The sequence below is a fragment of the Stegostoma tigrinum genome, chromosome 5, assembly GCF_030684315.1.
Source record: "Stegostoma tigrinum isolate sSteTig4 chromosome 5, sSteTig4.hap1, whole genome shotgun sequence".
Classification (NCBI taxonomy): Eukaryota; Metazoa; Chordata; class Chondrichthyes; order Orectolobiformes; family Stegostomatidae; genus Stegostoma; species Stegostoma tigrinum.
In genome coordinates, this window is record NC_081358.1 from 117,635,712 (window position 1) to 117,655,645 (window position 19,934).

At 40.4% G+C, this 19,934-nt stretch overlaps 1 protein-coding gene across 1 annotated transcript; it reads left to right on the forward strand.

The window, feature by feature from the left end:
- The first annotated feature begins 103 nt into the window (after positions 1-103).
- On the forward strand, positions 104-19,331 carry psmg2 (proteasome (prosome, macropain) assembly chaperone 2). The gene is made up of 7 exons (XM_048529379.2): positions 104-385; positions 2,609-2,780; positions 4,671-4,729; positions 7,110-7,228; positions 9,525-9,698; positions 12,877-12,997; positions 18,462-19,331. Exons 1-7 carry the CDS (start codon positions 320-322, stop codon positions 18,552-18,554), a joined length of 804 nt encoding a protein of 267 aa, XP_048385336.1. The 5' UTR covers positions 104-319; the 3' UTR covers positions 18,555-19,331.
- Positions 19,332-19,934: the final 603 nt, after the last annotated feature.

Here is a 19,934-nt window from a genome sequence, read left to right on the forward strand (position 1 = left end):
CGCCCCTTCATCGGCTCACGGCTCGCGCTCTAAGTTTGAAGGCTTGAAAACGAAGCGGGAATTTCACCTCGCGCTTGCCCGTTCAACTGTCTGGCACAATGCTAAAAAAATCTGCAACAACTGGATTTGATCGCTCAACGTTGCAAAGCACAGCTGTAGCTAGTTGCTGCCTATAATAAGTGCGATTTTAAGAAAAACAACGCTCGTGCGCCCATGCCTCGCAATTTTGCGACGCTCTCAATGTATTGCCCACCCCGTGTCTGGGAAGAGGGAACGTCATCAGAAAGCGCCTAGCGGTTGAAGGAATTCAGGTGGTGGAATGGAGACGGTTTTCGTTCCGAGTGGGAATGGCTCCGTAAGCCTGAAAGGCTACACTCTGGTCATGGTAGGTAACTGAACAGTTATAAGAAATAGGAACTGGAGCAGGCCACTCGGCGTCTCGAACCTGCCTCACCATTCAAGGTGTAGAGCTGGGTGAACACAGCAGGCCAAGCAGCATCATTTCGGGCCCTTCCCCGCCTCCATTCTGAAGAAGGTCCTAGGCCTGAAACGTCAGCTTTCCTGCTCCTCTGATGCTGCTTGGCCTGCTGTGTTCATCCAGCTCCACACTTTGTTATCTCGGATTCTCCAGCATCTGCAGTTCCTACTATCTCTGCTTCATTGTTTAGTAGGATCGTGGCTGATCTGACGTTTTTCAAGAGATAACAAGGTGTAGACCTGGATGATCACAGCAGGCCAAGCAGCTTCAGGGGAGCAGGAAAGCTAACGTTTCGGGTCGAGACCCTTCTTCAGAAGAAGGGTCGTCTTCTTTCTGATAAAGGGTCTAGGCCCGAAATGTCAGCTTTCCTGTTCCTGCTCCTCTGATGATGCTTGGCCTGCTGTGTTCATCCAGCTCTACACCTTGTTATCTCGGATTCTCCAGCATCTGCAGTTCCTACTATGTCTGGCATTTCTCAAGTCCGCTTTCCTGCCTCTTTGCCATAACCCTTGATTTTCCCCAACTGGTCACAAATCTATCGATCTCAGTCTTAAATATACACGAGGACTCTTACCCCCATAGCCTTCTGTGGCAAGGAGTTCCAAAGACTCAACCCTGTGAAGGAAGAAATTCCTCCTCATGTCAGTTTTAAATTGGCTCCCTTTTATTCTGAGTCCATGTCCTCTGCTGTTAGACTCTCTTGCAAGGCGAAATACCTTCTTGGCGTTTACTCTTTGACTTGCTAGATGAGTGGCCAAGGTCTGAGAGAGGCCTCTGAATAGTATAAACCAATTAAGCCAAATGGCCTGTTGCCATGCTGCTAAGTTCAGTGTCATTTCATTCTGTGTAAAGTGTGCCTTTAGCACGGTTTATGGGAACTGTTGAAGATGTGGACTTCGCTGTACTGTAGACTCATGCTGGGGTTGCACCTACATTGGCCTTGTCCTCCTACATGGATCTACTTGACCTGATTTCTTGCAGATGTAACGTGTTGCTCCTAGTTTTCGTCCTCTTCCTCTCCTCAAAGGATGACATCAGTGTGTGGCAAATTGGGGTGAGTTGTGCATCCTCAAGGGATTCTGAAGGTATTGCTAGAGATGTGGGAAGTGGTCAATTGCATGAAAGGCTTTTACATGGGACACAGTTACTTGTGGCTAAGATTCCTTCCCACCACTGGCAATCATGTAGGAGAAAGTGAGTGTACGTGGCAAATATGTTAAAGACAACAGATGGGAACAAGATCAGAGAAACCTAGATGTCAAGGTTCATAAAGGTTAGAATTTTTAAAAAAATGAAGCCTACAGCAGGTACTGAATGTTCAATACAGAAGAGCCCCTAGAGAAATATGAAACTTAAAAAGGAGATTATGAAACCAAGAGACCGTATGAGAAATCATTGGTGGATAGAATAAAGGTTGTCTAGAACTAACTATCTGAAAGGGTTTTTGAGTCCAAAACTCATTCTTTAGATATTCACTTGTGTTGCCATAGTTTCCAGAGCTTTGGTCCATAAGCTAGGAAATGGGATTAGTGGGATCAGATCTTTGAGGACACAATGATGCCAAATGGCCTCCTTGTGCACCATAAATATGAGTTTGAGGCTGAAGACTGCTTGAGAAGGATGGGAAAGAATTAGGCACTACAGTCACAGGTATATAATTTCTGTTTTGTGACTTTGGTAAAGGCCATTTGAATATGTTGCAAACCTGGAGTTGCAGGCAAGATGGCCACTGATCTGGGAGTTGACAACACTTTAGGAGAGCAAAGGGAGCTTGGAAGATGATATTTGCAATGACAGCCTGGCCAGTGTGGATACTTGCTATTCAGCCCAACTAGAACTTGTTAGTCTAAAACAGGACTATGGAATATTATCATGATGTGAATCATTCCTAAACCTTTCTCAATATCAAGTCTACTATGGGTGGATGAAAATGAGGAGGAAGATGCAGCGAACACCACATGAATATGTACATTTTAAAAAAAAAAAATTTCCAATGCATTTAAAATAAGGTATGGCCAAAGTCTTACTCTTGTGTGTTGTTTCTGTGGAACCACAAAAGATCAAGTTAGTCATGTGGCAGAATGCAGTGAACACGTAACTTTTAAATAACTGAGCTTTTTGATGTTCCAGCCAGTTGTGTCTGTGGGTAATGTTGGTCAGCTAACGGTGGATCTGATCATTTCTACACTCACATTACCAAGGGTTGGTTATATCCACAGTGACTGCCTCCTTCCGGTGGTGGGAAACAATCCATATGCAACAACTTTGGAGAACTCAACAGAAATGTGTGTCAGCTCTGAAGGTGAGTGAGAGGGTAAAAGTGTGAAAAACTCTGATATAATATATCTAGGAATTTACATTTAGAAAACAAAAATCCAAGGTTCAATCCTCAAGAATTCCGGAGATATTTGGGGGTTGTGCCCTAGATATAATTAGAAAAGTGATAATCGTTCCATCCAGCAAGGCCAGATTGTGGTCAGTAGCATGAAAGGCTGTAGACTGCTCAAGAAGAATGAGGAGGGATTGTACAATGTGATCATGAATATGTAATCTGTCCTTTGCAACTGTGATTGATTAATAAAGTCATTTTAGTGTTGTGCAGGGGCAGAAACCAGGTACTTTCAGGGAGTTTTTAAAAGTTTGTGAAAGAGATAAATGAATCTGATTTGAGGCAAATTGTTCACTCTCATCAGTAATTAAAACACTACGTAATAAAAGTTTAAATGAAGTTGGCCCTTTTATAAGGCAAAGTTGTACACTATAAGAAATGGCACAAGTCTTTGTGAAACAGTTGGATGTGTTCAGAGAAAGAGTTAAGATGTCATTGGCAATTGCATGTTAATGATTGTCCACTGATGATGTGTTGTCTGATGAAAAGCTACTTAAACACTCAATGGTCTTTAACCTGTCTTCAAAATTCTTATTGCAGTTTTATTTACTTAATTATCCCTTTGAAGTGTAGCAAAGCTTTTTTTCCATTTGGTTTTTGGATATGAGTATCACTAGCAAGGCCAGTGTTTATTTCTTATCCCAAATTACTCAAGAAACTAGATCATTTCAGAGCGAAGTACGTTGCTGTGGATCTGGAGTCATGTGTAGGTCGTACTAGGTAAGGATGGCATATTGCCTTCACTGTAGGTCATTGACATAAGACTCTTCTGGTTCAATAACCATGTAGTTTATGAGCATTTATTAATGAGACTAATATATTATTATGGATTTATTGATTCAATTTTCAATTTCCCATCTGTTGTGCTCGAAGTTGATCCCATGTCTCTAAAGCAATAGAAGCATTCACTCCACAGACGTTGCAAGACCTTCTCTGTTTCTCCAGCACAGAGATAATATTAAAAACATTCGTCAAGGGTTCTGGCTAATCAAATATCGTTACTACCATGCCTTTGTTCCCCCTTTTAAGTTCATTGTGCCAACAACAAGAAGGCAGATGACAGTAATTTGTGTGAACCTGTATTTGAAGACTACAGTAGCTGATTAATTTTTATGCAGCAATCTCTTCCACAGTCCTTAATTTTAAAGAAGTCTTTTTCCCATTTCAGTCCAAAATGAGAATACAGAAAAATAATTTTTGCAATAGAAAACCAGTTCTTCTACGGGCCAACCCAGATGAAAGGAATGCAACCTTCAAATTAGAACTGGGCTCCGCATGTGTGACATGTGTTTCATTCACAAACAGTAGTAGAAATTTCAAATATTCTTTCTTTCCCTTCCTGTTAAAGCAATAGCTGTTGCAGCTAGATTAATCAATATTAAAACTGAGATTGATTTCCAACATTGTATCACTAGTATTCAAGGATATAGAATGAGAGTAGATGATGGAGTTAGGTACAGATTAGCTACGATCTAACTGATGGAATAGGCCCAAGTGGTTGAATGACTTTCTGAATCTGTGGTCCTGCTTCTGTTCTTCTAGTCCTGTATAAATGCAAGTCTTTATTTCTCAGTAGCCCTGCTCGCATAACATAGCTGGCATTGGAAAGCATGCAACTAGTTGGCTTATATTAATTATAATTGCCTCCAGTAAGAATGCAGTTTCTGGTTTTGAAATAAAACTTGATATTCTGGTAAGAGTTTTTAATATTCTTGAGGATGAAGTCTGTTAATTGATTCCTATAACACCAAAACTTGAATCTTTCCCCCCTAACCTTTTGTGTTACACATTACTATATTGCAGTTTACGCATCAGCAGACCAGAAGTTGGCAGTCCTGCAGATTCGATCCCCAGTTGTTCAGGTATTCAATGTAACAAAATCAGACACTTTTGGCTATCATGAATTGTGTTTTACATGGTTGAAATTTAAGTGAAGTTTTTGGCATTTGCCTTTTATTGAAATGTAAAGTTTTAAAGCATGATAAAAGTCTCATTGCATCCACACCAGTCACGAAACATCAGTCTATTGTAGTCCTGTTTTATAGCACTTGGCCTATAGCCCTGTAGCTGTGTTATTTCAAGCGCTCATCTACATAGCTTTTAAATGTCAAGGGTTAGCTGGATTGGCCATGCTAAAAAAAATTATCTTGTACTGTCCAGGGATATGCAGGATTGGTGGTTTTAGCCATGGTAAAAAAAATTCCATACAGGGTTACAGGGATGGAATGTGAGGGTGGATCTGGGAGGGGTGGGAGGGGCAATGCAGACTCGACGGGCCAAATGGACTTCTGTGATTTTGGGGTTCCTGCTTTTACCACCCTTTTCAGCAGTGAGTTCAGAGTGGAAAAAGTTTACCTTAGATCCCTTCTAAACTCCTGCTCCTTACTTTAAAACAGTCCCTCATTGTTCTTGGCCCTTCTACTCTGAGGAAAAGTTTTTCCCTATTTACCTTTCTGTACCCATTCCCATCAGCCTTCTCTGCTTGAAGAAAAACTATCCCAGCATATCTAGTCTGTCTTCATGGTTGAATCACTCCAGCCCAAGCAACATTCTGAAGAATCTGTTCTGAACCCTTTTTAGCACAATCACATTCTATTAGTGTGGTGACCAGAGCTCTATATAAGACTCCAGCTGTGGCTTAACTCATGTCTCATACAGTTCCATTCATAACCTCCTTGCTGTTTTGGCACTTTGGCTAGCAAAGGCGAGTATCACATATGCTGCCTTAATCACCTTACCTACCTGCCCCTTTGCCTTCAAGGATCTGGGGACTTTGGTCCGCTGCAAAGAGGAAGTACCCTCTAAGCTTCTTTGGGTGCTTCACTTCAGTGTGTGCTCCTTTTGTCTTGTTAATCTTCCCAAAATACATTGCCTCTCACCTTTTTCAGGATAAAAATGACTGGGAAAAAGATTGCAATAGAATGGTTATCAATTAATTTACTTTTCTGGTACTTGTAGTATGCACTAAATTTTGAGTTACGTCAAGACATTCGCTATGTCTGAATGACCTGGTTAACATCACTGTGACTGACCTATGTTCATTTAATGGAATGGCTTTCTATGGTTTTTGTGCTGTTTAAAGTATTGGAGAATTGTCTCCCATCTTGCAGCTAAAGATCAAATCGCTACGTTCAGGACTTTGCCATTGATGCCATCCACACACAATATTATTGTGGAGCTGCACAAATATTTATTTCATTCAAGAATCCTTTCACTTATCAAAATGTGAAATATTTCTTTAAGAAGAGTATCATAGAACCATACAGTACAGGAGAGGCCCCTCAATCCATCAAGTCTGTACCACAAAAAATGCACTAGCAGCTTCGCCAGCCTTATAGCCTTGAATGTTATAGCATTTCAAGTGCACAACTGAAGTGTGGTTTCCCATGTCAACTACCCTCCCAGTACATTGCAAATGTCCACCGCTTCTTGGGTGAAAAAATACTTCCTCAGATCCCCGCTAAGCCTCCTCACCTTAAGCCTTGTGTCACCCTAAAATTATACCCCTTTGTTATAAGCTGTTTGACTAAAGGGAACAGCTGGTTTCTATTCATCCTGTGCCCTTTATAATCCTTCCTCTCCCGCAAATCTCCCAAGATTGATTTTCTTTCTAAAAGTTATGGTACCTTTGTTGATGTTGATTGTGAATATTATGAGCTTATATTTTATATTTTAACCAATTTGCATTTGTGCCTTGCGTGTGAATAAGGAAGTATCTGGTTGCCGTCCAGTCAATTCAGCAATTGGGTGTATATCAATTTCAGTATTGCTGAAAAAGACATTTATTTTGAAGCTTTTTGTCATGCAATCATCAGGATAATTTTTAAGAAATACTAAGCCAAGGAGAAAACCTACATCAGAGGGGAGTGGTGTTTGATTGACACACAGACTTTGGTACTGGTGTTACCATGAACAAAGTACCGATTAATAATTGACAGTTACCTTGTCTTGTGATTTGTTAACTTGGTGGAAGAAAATTTCCATTTGACTTGGTTTAGCATCGAGCTGCTCTGTTGGACTTGAAATGAAATAAGGGTGTTACGCTCTCTAAAACCTCTCTCTCCAGAGAGAGAACTGAATGTTAAACTTGCTGCCCAGTATTGGCTGATGGAAAGAGATGGAGCGGGGGTGGAAGGAAGCATGCTTAGAACATTAACATCAGCATTGACCTGTTGGGCTTATTGGTTTTTTTCAGAGATGTAAAGTCTGTGTTAATAATTCAAATGTCATCCACCCATTTAGGGTAAACACCGCTCATTCCGACAACAACTCCTTTCTTGGATTAAAGAAAATGCGTTCAGCAAAGTTGTGGCCCTGTCCAGTAGTTATGCCTATCATCGTGTTGACCAGCAACTCATTGGGTAGGTACAGTGTCACCATTGTGATTAATGTAGAAGGATGGCTTGATTAGGTTTTGAAAGTTATGAGAGAGAATGTTTCAGTCATGGGCCATAGAGACCTGGTCTAGCCTAAACTCTGGCTGGGTTTTCTGATCTCACCGAAGGTTTGGGGTCACTTCAGCTGTCCTTTGTGTCCAGATTACAGAGGGGGAAATAATGATCCTGCTTCTAAATTTAAAGAAATGCTGGAGAAACTCCAAAGGCCTGGCATCATCTGTAGCAAAAGAAACAGTTATACTGGATTTGAAATGTTAACTCTGTTTCTCTCCCTACGGGTACTGTTGGACCTTCTAAGATTCTCCAGAGCTACTTGTTCGTATTTCAGATTTCCAGCATCTGTGGGCATTTAGCTTTTATCTGAATGGATATTTAGCTCTCAAGATCAGACTCAGCTATTATATTTCCATGGTTGAATTGCCTCCCGGTACCTAAAAAGCTGCAACTGCAAATGTCACTATCTTTAGGCGAGGCCACTGGCTAGAGTGCAATTTCTTTGAACAACCTTTTTTACAGTTCTGAGATATGTCGAACAAAATGCTGAACAATCTCTGTAAAACTACAAATTTCCCCTTAAAAAGAAAGTTACCAAGGTTGTATGTGTACTAACTGCTAGAATGTGCGATGTGTAATGACGCAGCTTGATTAGGCAATTGAATGTGAAGGAACCTGTGGGGAGCAATGATCATAACATGATAGAATTCACTTTGCAGTTTGAGAGGGTGAAGATTGTATCGGGTACAGCTATAATATGATTGAGGAAAGATAACTATAAAGACATGAGGGAGAAGCTGGCTGCAGTTGACCAGAAGGGAAGCCCAACAGGAAAGATGGTGGAGCAGCAATGGCAGGGGTTCCTTGGGGTAATTTGGGAGACACAGCAGAAATTCATCCCAAGGAAGAAGAAGCATATGAAGGAGAGAATGAGTCAGCCATGGCTGACAAGGTAAGCTCAGAAGATAGAAGCTAAAGGAAAGGTATATAATGCGTGAAAATTAGCAGGAAGCCTTTAATAACCAGCAGGGAGTGCAAGATGTTTTCTTCAGTTTAAAGTGTAAGGGAGAAGCAAGAGGGGAGTGGACATTGGATGTTTCATTGAAAAATGAAGCTGGAAAAGTAATAATGTTGAACAAAGAAATAGCAGAGGAACTGAATAGCTACTTAGTGTCATCAAGTTAAATGGCACCCAAACAGACCCATAAGTCTGACTCGTCCACGCCAACCAGGTATCCTAAACTGATCTAGCTCCATTTGGCCTCTATCACTCTATTCATGTACCCATCCGGGTGCCTTTTAAATGTCGTAATTGTACTTGCCTCCACCACCGCCTCTTTCAGCTCATTCTATCTCACCACCCTCTATGTGAAAATCTTGCCCCTCAAATCCCTTTTAAATCTTTCCCTTTTCACCTGAAACCTGTGCCGTCTAGTTTTGGACTCTCCTATCCTGGGAAAAAGACTCACGATTTTCTAAACGTCTATACAGTCACCCTTCAGCCTCCGATAGTCCAGGGGAAGAAGCCCTCTCCTTTTCACCTCTCCAGCTCAAACCTTCCAATCCCAGCAACATCCTTTTAAATCTTTTCTGTACCCCTGTCAAGTTTAGCAATATCTTACATACATCAGGGAGACCAGAATTGAACGTAGGATTCTACAATAGTAAAAATCCTATACAGCTGCAGCATGACTTCCCAATTCCTGTACTCAGTGCACCAACTAATGAATGCAAACATGCCAAATGCCTTCTTCATCACCCTGTCTACCTTTCACCGGTTTTCACAGTGGAAGATACCAGCAACTTACCAAAACTTAGAGGGTCGGGAGGAGAAGTGAATGTAGCGGCCATCAGTAAGGAGAAGGTGCTAGGGAAACGGAAAAGTTTAAAGGTTAATAACACTTGCGGATTACAGCCCACAGTTCTGAAGGAGACAGCTGGGGAAATTGTAGAGAATGAGCCCAGAAGATTGCAGCGTGGGTAATGTAACACCACTTATTTAAGAAGGGAGGGAGGAATAATCCGATGGGGATGAAGGTCTTATCATGTGAGGAGCAGTTGAGGACTGTTGGTCTATACTCAATGGAGTTTAGAAGGATAAAAGGAAGGGAGACCTTACGTTTAACTGTTTATTCTAATGCTATTGTAAATCATGACAGAGCGTGCAATTTAATTGTGTGTTAGCTTTCAGTTAAGGAAAATTTGCATCTCAAACTAAATTTAGGTTATAGATTGCAATTCCTAATCAATCTAACTATTTTTCCAGCACTCCACTACGATATTTGGCAACACCTGCTCTGCAAACCATTGTGGGAGACAAGTTCCAGACGCTCAAATGGAAGGAACTTGAACGGGTAGCAGCCTTTCCTGGGATTAGTGAGGCGGAAGAGGAGATCTCCATTCCTGGAGGAGGCATCACAAAATCACTGTATCACAATAGGTATGAATTTTAATGTTTCTGATGTTATGCCTGGATCCTCATAACATGATGAGACTGGGACTCTGCAGAGGACAAGTCAGCACAGGTTATACTGAGCTCTGATTCCTGCATCATTGGAGTTGGAGAGTCAGAATTTAACTGCAATTCAATTCCAAATATGCTGGCACATCAAAAACACAGTGTGGTGAGAAAGCATGGCTAGTCTGGCAGTATCTGTGGGAGAAGACGGAGTTAACGTTTTCAGTTCAGTGAGCCTTAATCAGAACTGAAAAGTATTTGGGGAAGATTGGAATGTAGCTGATGATGGGGTGGGATTAGGGTTGTGGTGGGTGAAGAGACAAGAGAGTACATTGAGACGATGCCCAGAGAGAAAAAGATAGACAAATAAAGAAATTGCTGATGATGATGAACTAAGAGAGACGTAATAGCTAGGTGATTAACTGGAAATGGAAATATTTGCAAATGGGTTGGCCGTACTAGGAGCAGGACGTTCAGGACAGCACATAGGACCGGGGTGGGGAGGAGGGTACGAGCGAGGGAGAGCGTATTCATGTTCCGAAATGCCGTGTTGAGTCCTGAAGGCTATAAGATACCCAGGTGGAAGACGTTCCTCCTGCTTGCATTGAGTCTCATTCACTCATTTCCATGTTTCACTACTTGCTGCACTTGCTTACTTTCAGTGACTGGTGTACAAGGACACCCAGATGTCATTACATGTTGCCTATCCCAATCTCTCTTTCTGACTTTTGATACTTTGTATCTCCATCTGCCATGCATTTCTACAAACTCGCAACCTGTCTAAATTGCCCAGAAGCCTCTTTACACTTTCATCACCACTCTCAATTCCATTTAATTCAAGTCATCAGCAAATTTGAAAATATTACGCTTGTTACCCTTATCCAAATCTTGATATAAATCTTGATATAAATCTTGATATAAATCTTGATATAAATCTTGATATAAATCTTGATATAAATCTTGATATAAATCTTGATATAAATCTTGATATAAATCTTGATATAAATCTTGATATAAATCTTGATATAAATCTTGATATAAATCTTGAATAACTGGGATCAAGCACCACAGTACCTCACTTGTCACTGCCTTCCACTTCAAAAAGCCCCATTTATTCCTACAGTTTAACTAATTTTCAATCTGGCCAGTATATTACCAACAATGCCATGTGCTTTGATTTTGGATAATAAGCACTTAGATGGCACTTTACCAGAAGCTTTCAGAAAATCCAAATACACCAGATCCACTTGTTCACCCTTGTTTATTTGACTAGTTAAATCGTCAAAAAAAATGCAGGTTGGTCAATATGATTTCCCTTTCATAAATCCATCTTGACTTTGTGTAAAACAATTAATATTTTCCAAAGGTCCTGTAATCACATCCTTTATAATAGATTCCCAGCATTTTCACTACTACAGATGTTAGGCTAACCAGTCTAAAAGTTCCCACCTTCATTTAAACAGTGAGGTTCCATTTGCCATTCTTCAATATGTTAGTACCAGTGTCAGTTAGCTCTGTTGGCTGGATAGCTGATTTACGGTGCAGAGTAGTGCTAACATTTATCAGTTGATTTACCATGCCACCTGAGATTATGGTGAATGATTCGGCTCATGTGAGGCATGATGATCCTCTGGTTAACACATCAACAGTTGCCTCTAATGAGAGAGAGGGAGAGTTCTATGGTCTGATAGAACTATGGCAACTTTAACTTAACTGTTCTAGAATATACAGAAGTTTGGAAGATGACAACCAATGCATCCACATTACCATCTCATTTAGTTCCTTGGAGAATAGCTTCCGGTTTATTAATTTCGCCACATTTTTTATAGGTGTGAGAAACAGCCCCTGCTCACAAATTCAGCCTGAGACAAAGCCTTGGAAACAAGACAATTTTATTCTGTACGATCTTGCAAGAAAGGGTGTCTGCCAGACAGGTGCACACACACAAAGAAAGTTAAACATTCTTATACAGTTTACAAGTTGCAGAATCACGCCTCCCTGCTCCCATTGCTCTTATCCTATCATTCCCCGTCCTGTCGGACAGCCCTTGTTCATTGTTTCCTTTACTGCCGGCCGAATGCCCCATTCCCTTTTTTTTTACTGCAATCCTTATTTGCTATCCTAAAGAGCACTAGACATGCTGTATGTGTGAATCGTCAGGTTTGCAGAAATAAGCCTCTGCTACAACACCCTTATCTCTACCACGTCCTTGTCTGCAGAAAGAATGTTTCTGGTCGTGCTAACTGCCATCTTTGCAGAACCTAATCTCTGGTTAATGATAAACTTCTGCTACAAAATCTTGTGAATTTCTGCTCCTGCAAAATCCCACTATTCATCCTTACCTGCAGAAACAACACGTTTATCTCTCACGTAGGCTAGAACTAATTTCCTTCAATTCATCCTTTCCAAAAGGCTCTTGCTTCCCTTGCACTATTGGGAATTTTTTGTGTCTTTTGTAAAGAGAGAACAAAAGTAGTTGTTTGTTTGTTCTGCCATTTCATTGTTCCCCATTAATAATTCTCCTGTTGGCACCTGTAAAGGCCTATATTAGTCTTCACTAATTTTTTTTCATGCGCTTGCAGAAGCACGTTTTATGTTCCTTGAAAATTTACTTATTTTCTATTTTAATTTACTCCTCTTAGTCAACCTCTTGAGTCTCCTTTGCTGAGTTCTAAACTGCCAAAGCTCTGTGATACAATCCCTTTTGTTTGTTTCCTCAAGTGTTGGGATTCCCAACAATTCGATGTATTTGGTATCTATAAAAACCAAAAGAACTGTGGACAGGGGCTCTGAGGAAGGGTCACTCGGCCCAAAATATTAATTCTGATTTCTCTTCAGCGTGCCAGACCTGCTGAGATTTTCCAACAACTTCTGTTTAGAATCTGTGTTGTGGTCTGATGGCTGGTTGCACTCGTCTCCTCTTCTCAGACAAGTCACAAGAGGGGGCTGTTTGTAGTAAAGCTACATCAAGTTATTTAAAAGCTAACTTATTGTAGGTTAAAATACCAGAAAACATTTACGGGAGCTCTGTTTGAGAACTGCTTAACAAGGCAACAGTAATGGAATAAGATTTTTTTGTATAGAAGGTTTTCAGTTTTATTAAAAAGAGAAATGTTATGGTATCTGTTTGTATACTAACTCTTGCACTGATTTTGTGCAGTTGCATTGAAGGAATCCCATTGGCAGTGCTCCTGATTTTCTGTTCCGAAGGAGATAACATCCCTGATGCATTCAACCTTCTGAACTTCCTGAATGAATGGATGGAGTTAAAAGAAAAACCAGTAAGTTTACTGTTCGTGTGTGAGTGCTCAATGTGATCTCTCAGATTGTTTGTGTGTTAGCTTGCTTGTGGTATGATTGTATATTTTAAATATAGAGAGTCCAAGCTACATGAATAAAAAGCAGCAGGAATATGACACCGTTATTAATGCACACATTGGCCAACAAACTCCAGGGAAGAGGTAGTGCTTTCTATTTGCCAATCTTTGGAACTACTGCTGGATTTGCACCCAGTCCACCATTTCCTTGAATTTAAATTCCTCAATATTTTTAAGAACTTCTTGAATTTTCACATTAATTACCCACCAAACATGTAGAAAGGTGGAACACAATTGATGCAATATTTGTTAATGAAATGTCAAAGTATTTCCCATGCAGTAATTTACAGCACAGAGAAAGACCGTTCGGCCTGTCATTCTCTTCCAGCCCTCCTCCAGGCATCCCTGAACTGGCTTGATCCATAAAGCCCTGAAACTGTTTTTTGTTTTCTGTCTAGCAGCAATGTCCTTTAAGGCTGAAGTAGCTTGGCCAGTACTGGTCCTACTGAGCTACTCTTGGTGATGGATATTAAAATCCCTCAAAAAGACTACATTCTGCACTCTTCTCACCCTCCATACTTCCTCCAAGTACTGCTAAATGCGGACTACTGGTTCATTAGCGGAAGGAGGATAGTATGTGATAAGCAACAGGAGGTTTCCTTGTCCACGTTCATGGTCTGGAGATCATATTGAGGGTCCCCAGGGCAACTCCCTCCTGACTGTGTATGTCACTGCTCCGCCACCACTGCTGGGTCTGTCCTACCGGTGGTGGTGTGTTGTCTGGGGCATTGTATTGTAAGGTAAGTCCAAGACAGCTCTCAGTTTTGGCCTCAGTCAATATCAGTAGTCCGTTTAATTTCCTCCCCAGCAGTTAATATAGCTGAATGATTTGCTGGACCATTTCAGAAAGCAATTAAGTGTCATCTACATTCCTGTGGGTTTGGAGTCACATGTAGGCTATACTAGATAAGAACAGTAGATTTCTCTCCTGAGTGAACTACATGGATTTTTGTGACAGTCGACAAAGGTTTGGTCATGATTAGAGTTCTTAATTTTCAATGTGTATTGAATTCAAATTCTACAGTCAGCAGTATTGCAATTCAAACCTAGGTCCCCAGGACATCATCTGAATTTCTGGATTACTAGACCAGTGACAACGCTGCTCTGCTGTCACCTCCCTGATTGATCACTCCTATCCAAGCAATCCCCCTGTTCTTCGCACGTGGTCCACCTATTTATCAGCACCAGATTCAGTAACTTCTCCTTTTTAAATAAAAACAAAGTGCTGGATAAACTCACCTGATAGCAGCTGTGGAGAGAGAAACAGTGTTAATATTTTGTGTAATGTGCCTTTCTGGTTGGACCAAGAATAGTGATCAAGGAAGTTCTCCTGAACATAGTTCACAAATTCCTCTTTATCTTTCTCCTTTGCTCTAAAATGATCGTAATCCACCATTTAAGGGAGGGGTCCAGGATTAATATTCTGGATTTGCAAGTTCAAACCTTACCTCATCAGCTACTGGAATTAGAAGTCAGATTAAAAATATCTGCACTGGAGAGTCTATCATTGCTTCTCATTAAAATCTGCCTGGCTCATTATTGTTCTTTTAGGGATTAAATCTGACACTTTACCTGGTCTAGCCTTCACGTGTCTCATTCTTTAGCAATGTGGTTAGCATCTGACTGTTTTCATGGCAATGAGGAATGGACAACAAATGTTGACCTTGCCTGTATCTTATGAAAGAATTTAAGAAAAATGGCGACCACAACCACAGTGATTTGTGCGCGCGCGCTCTCTCTCTCTCTCTCTCTCTCTCTCTCTCTCTCTCTCTCTTCGGAGGCCTATAGAATACCTATCATTAGCATGTGACTTAGCTTGAACCAAATGGATTGTATCCTTCAGAGGATGTCCTTTTTTCAACTTCAATGTCTCCCATAATAAGACCTGCCACCCCACTTTGCCTTTTCCCTCCTCTATCTTTTCTGAGCACTTCAAATTTTATTTATTAAGCACTGTTGTTAAGAACAATAGATAGATTTAAGTCATATGTTGTGTAAGGGAAAGTATTTTGTGCTATGAAAAGGGGATGTGATTTAGTCATTCTTTAGAGTTTCATTTGTGAGCTTGGTGCTTTGATGCTGCAATTCTGATGGTCTGTTGTTTGCATATATTTTGTTTCACCAGTTCAAAGTGAGGAGCTAGGCTTGAATAGTTCGGTGCATTAAAATTTTAAAGAGTTTTTTTTAAATGTGCAGTTGAAAGATCCAGTGATAGAGGAATTCAGAACAATGCATGAAGTTAGTTATGTGCCAGAGAGTGGAGGCAAGGTTGCTGGACAGAGAGTTGTTGGTAACAGAGATAGTAGGAACTGCTGATGCTGGAGAATCTGAGGTAACAAGGTGTAGAGCTGGATGAACACAGCAGGCCAGGCAGCATTAAAGGAGCAGGAAAGTTTGACATTTTGAGTCGAGACCCTATGGCGTTCATTTATTTGCTTTGAAGTTAAATACTTAGTAAGTTTAAATTGCAGGTTGCTTTGGGTGTGTTGGGGAGAGATTTCAGCTGAAAAGAAAATGGCATCTATAACTAATAGTTATTTATCACAAGGAAAACAATTGCAAATGTACCAGCCTGAGTCTGAGCAGGGTGGTTTAGTGTGGAGAGAGTGGTAAACTTTCACTGAGGTTTGAGTGTTTACATGGATATTGCTGGGATAAAAGGAATAGTGTGAATTTGTGTCCTTTTCTGTTATCTGCAATCAAAATCTTTCCAACTTTCATTGAGTGTAGTATAATATTATTCCTGGTTTTATTTTGTTTGATAAATGTTTTATTCATGTTAGAGGTATGGAGGTTGATTAATTAATAAAGTAAGATCACATGGGATTCAGGGAGAGCTTGTCAATTGGATACAAAATTGGCTTAATTGCAGGCGACAGTGATGGTGGAGGAATGTTTTTGGATTGGAGGCCTCTGGCCAGTGGTCCTCCACAGGGATCAATTTTGGGTCGTCTTTTGTTTATCATTTATATAAATGATTTGAATGAGAATATAGGAGGCACAGTTAGTAAATTTGCAGGTGATGCCAAAATTGGTGGTATTGTGGATCGTGAAGAAGGTTATCTAAGAGTGCAGAGATCTTGATCAATTGGGTCAGTGGGCTGGGAGTGATGGATGGAGTTTTGGATAGATATGAGCTATTGCATTTTGGTAAAACAGAAAAGGGCAGGAATTGTACGATTAATGGTATAGCCGTGGATAGTGTTGTAGAGCAGAGAAACCTAGGGGTTCAGGTGCATAGTTCTTCGAAATTTACATCACAGGTGGGGAGGGTGTGGTTAAGAAGGTGTTTAGCATGCTTACTTTCGTTGCTCAGATATCTAAGGATAAGAGTTGGGATTTCATGTTGTGCAGGATGTTGGTGATGCCATTTCTTTTTTATTTTTGAAGGACTTCGTGTAAGTTCTGGTTGCCCTACTATAGGGAGGATATTATGGAGAGGGTTGAGAAGACATTTACTAAACTGTTGATGAGAATGGAGGATTTGAGTTAGAAAATTAGGCTAGGACTTTTTTCACCGGAACACATGAAGTTGAGAAGTGACCTTCTAGAGGCTTATAAAATCATGAAGGGCATAGATAAGGTGAATATCAAAGATCTTTTCCCTAGAGTTGGGGGAGTTCAAAACAAGGGGGCATATTGTTAAGGTGAGAGGGGAAAGTTTCAAAAAGGACACAAGGGGCAACTTTTTTAGCAGAGTGGTTTGTGTGCGGAATGAACTGCCAAAGGAAGTGCTTGAAGCAGGTACAGTTACAACACTGAAAAGACATTTGGATAAGTACATGAATAGGAAAGATTTTGAGGTGTATGGGTGAAACACAGGCAAGTAGGACCAATTTATTTTGGGAACATGGTTCGCATGGACTATTTTCACCCAAAGATCTGTTCCCATGCTGTTGACTCTGACTTTTGTGAATGTGTTCAGTTATTCACGTCCACGGTTCTGAAGCAAAGTAAAAATGCACTTTGTACATTTCTATACGTGCACTTCCTTTTAGTCTTTCTAGTCTGCTCCAATCTCCCTTCTCTCGTAGTGCCTAGTACTCCAATGTTCGGGACTTTACTTCTACATGCTGATGGTGCCCATTTTTAAACACTCCCCAACTACATCGGTGAACCTTGCTAAGAAGACTTCAATCCTAGTCATATTGAGGGGCAACTTGACCCTTTTGAATAGGTGATTTCTGGTGGTCGTAATGCTTCAAGAACTTAAATCCCTTTTGCCTGTACATGCTTCAAGCCATACATTGATCCTTATCCTATTCCTAATTCAATTCTGACTGCTGTGTGGCACTAGGAGTCATTTACGTTAGTATTTTTGTAAGGTCCTATGCTTTAACTGCCTTCCTAGCTCCTGAAAGTCTGATTGTGGTGCTTCATTACCTGCCCTCTGTTTGCATCACATACTGGAACTTGTGACTCTCCTCTTTGCTAAAAGTCTGTACATGCCCCCAAAAGAATTTTAACTGTTGGATTTAATTCCTGTAGACAGTAAAGCTTCAAAGTTAAATTTGTTGTACTTTAATCATTTGTCTTTTTTTCCTCTTCATCCAATTTTTCTTTTTGTCGATCTGTATGTGATTTGACCAACTTGCCTTCCTTCCTGTTTCTTTCTCAACCCTTAATCTCATTGGTAGAGGTGTTGCATCATTCCTGCCATCCACTGTATTTGTGGAAATCGAATCTTGGAATCATTCTGGTAAATCGTATGCTATGTCTCCTCCAAAACCAGTTTATCTTTCCATTGGAGTTGGGAAAGTCTCAACTTTCTCCAGTTGAGCTATTCAGCTCCTGTCAAAACATACATCCAAAACTCATCTTTTTGGCTGCTCATTGTACAGCTGAATCTCTCTCAATAATTGTCTCTTGTGCTGAGTTTCAAACTTCCATCCCATCTAACATGCTGCTGTTAATGTGGAAGTGTCCTGCTTGTCTGTTGTCGCTGTCAATCTGGGATTTTTTTTTTGTGCAAAGAATTTAATTAAATCCATTACTGATTAGCATTTGCAGATTGGAGGATATGTCCATGCGTGATAGGGTGTTAAAGGCAAGCACAGCAAATTAGGCTTTCCTATTGGTTGGTGCCACATAGCTAACATAGGATTCCTTTTCCCAGCCACTTTTAAGGAAACTGGAACTTTTAAGGGTCTAGGCCCGAAACGTCAGCTTTTGTGCTCCTGAGATGCTGCTGGGCCTGCTGTGTTCATCCAGCCTCACATTTTATTATCTTGGATTCTCCAGCATCTGAAGTTCCCATTATCACTTTTATCATTTTTTGCTGGTTTGTCAGATTACTTTCTTTGAATATAATCATTTGAAAAATAGTAAATATGAACAGTTTGATTCATGAAGTGTGTTTCCTTCTCAGAGTGATCAACATGGCATAACACAGGCTCAGTGGAAGATTCCAAGTTCTTGGAGGTTACTGTTCGGCAGTGGCATTCCACCAGCTCTCTTCTAACTCAGCCGGTCCAAACCAATTTCACAATAAATGGATTGAAACTATGTTTACACTGCTATTGACTCACCTATGGCAATATGTTTTTTTTAAATTCTATACTTTGGAAGTCTAAATTATGTACTGTTACCCCACATCTGTTGAATATCAATTCTTAATTCTCTCATGCAATGTTCACTTGCAGATAAGTGAGCAGGTCATTGTATGGAGATTTGGGTAAGAACGGAATTGTAAAATTCTCATGTTTAAAATGAGGAAGTGATACCTTTAAATCCAAAGTTAGTTGTATGTGCAGTGACTGAAGCATGAACAGCTTTTGAGAGAGGCAGAATGTTTTATGGTTCAGACCATTACCAGAAGACATTAATATAAGCTAGTCAGCAAGAAGTCTAATAGGGAATTGAGAAGAAATGTTTTTGCCTGTATTTTTGAGAATATGAAACTTGCCACTACAATGTGTGGCTTAAGTCAGTAGTGTAAATAGATTGTGAAGAGAAGGTAGAGAAGCACGAAGGAGCAGGGAACAGAGGGTTATGATGATAGATTTAAATTAAATGTAGAACTATGCTAAAGTGGAACATAAACACCAATGACCTTTTTCTATATTAATCCTCAGTGGTTGTGTAGAACCTTAATTTTCAGAAGTATACTGGGAAGCGGTACTGTATGTACATTGTGTAAATTTGTTTTATAGTCTCCTAGATGCTCCAATAATGTATTAAAGTTTCACTTGACCAGTTTAATATTAAGTTACTTTAAAAAATAAAACATTTTACCTATTTTTTGGCTTCTTGCTTTTTGTGTTTTTAAAGTTCTGTTTAGAATTATCCCAGGATTAGCGAGTTTTGAGAAGATTTGTAGCTCAGGTTGAGGTTCTGGATGTGAGTTTGCTTGCTGAGCTGGAAGGTTCGTTTTCAGACGTTTCGTCACCATTCTAGGTAACATCATCAGCGAGCCTCCGGTGAAGCGCTGGTGTTATGTCCCGCTTTCTATTTATCTGGTTAGGTTTCCTTGGGTTGGTGATGTCATTTCCTGCGTTGGTGATGTCATTTCCTGTTCTTTTTCTCAGAGGATGGTAGATGGGTTCCAAATCAATGTGTTTGTTGATGGAGTTCCGGTTGGAATGCCATGCTTCTAGGAATTCTCGTGCGTGTCTCTGTTTGGCTTGTCCTAGGATGGATGTGTTGTCCCAATCAAAGTGGTGTCCTTCCTCATCTGTATGTAAGGATACGAGTGATAGTGGGTCATGTCGTTTTGTGGCTAGTTGATGTTCATGTATCCTGGTGGCTAGCTTTCTGCCAGTTTGTCCAATGTGGTGTTTGTCACAGTTCTTGCAAGGTATTTTGTAGATGACGTTCGTTTTATTTGTTGTCTGTATAGGGT

What these genes read in the sequence shown, in the direction of transcription:
- psmg2 (XM_048529379.2), top strand. Translation starts at nt 320, where the DNA reads ATGGAGACGGTTTTCGTTCCGAGTGGGAATGGCTCCGTAAGCCTGAAA. An exon ending in AATGTGTGTCAGCTCTGAAG is followed by an intron (nt 2,781 to 4,670) that starts GTGAGTGAGAGG and finishes ACTATATTGCAG; the next exon opens with TTTACGCATCAGCAGACCAG. An exon ending in AAATCACTGTATCACAATAG is followed by an intron (nt 9,699 to 12,876) that starts GTATGAATTTTA and finishes GATTTTGTGCAG; the next exon opens with TTGCATTGAAGGAATCCCAT.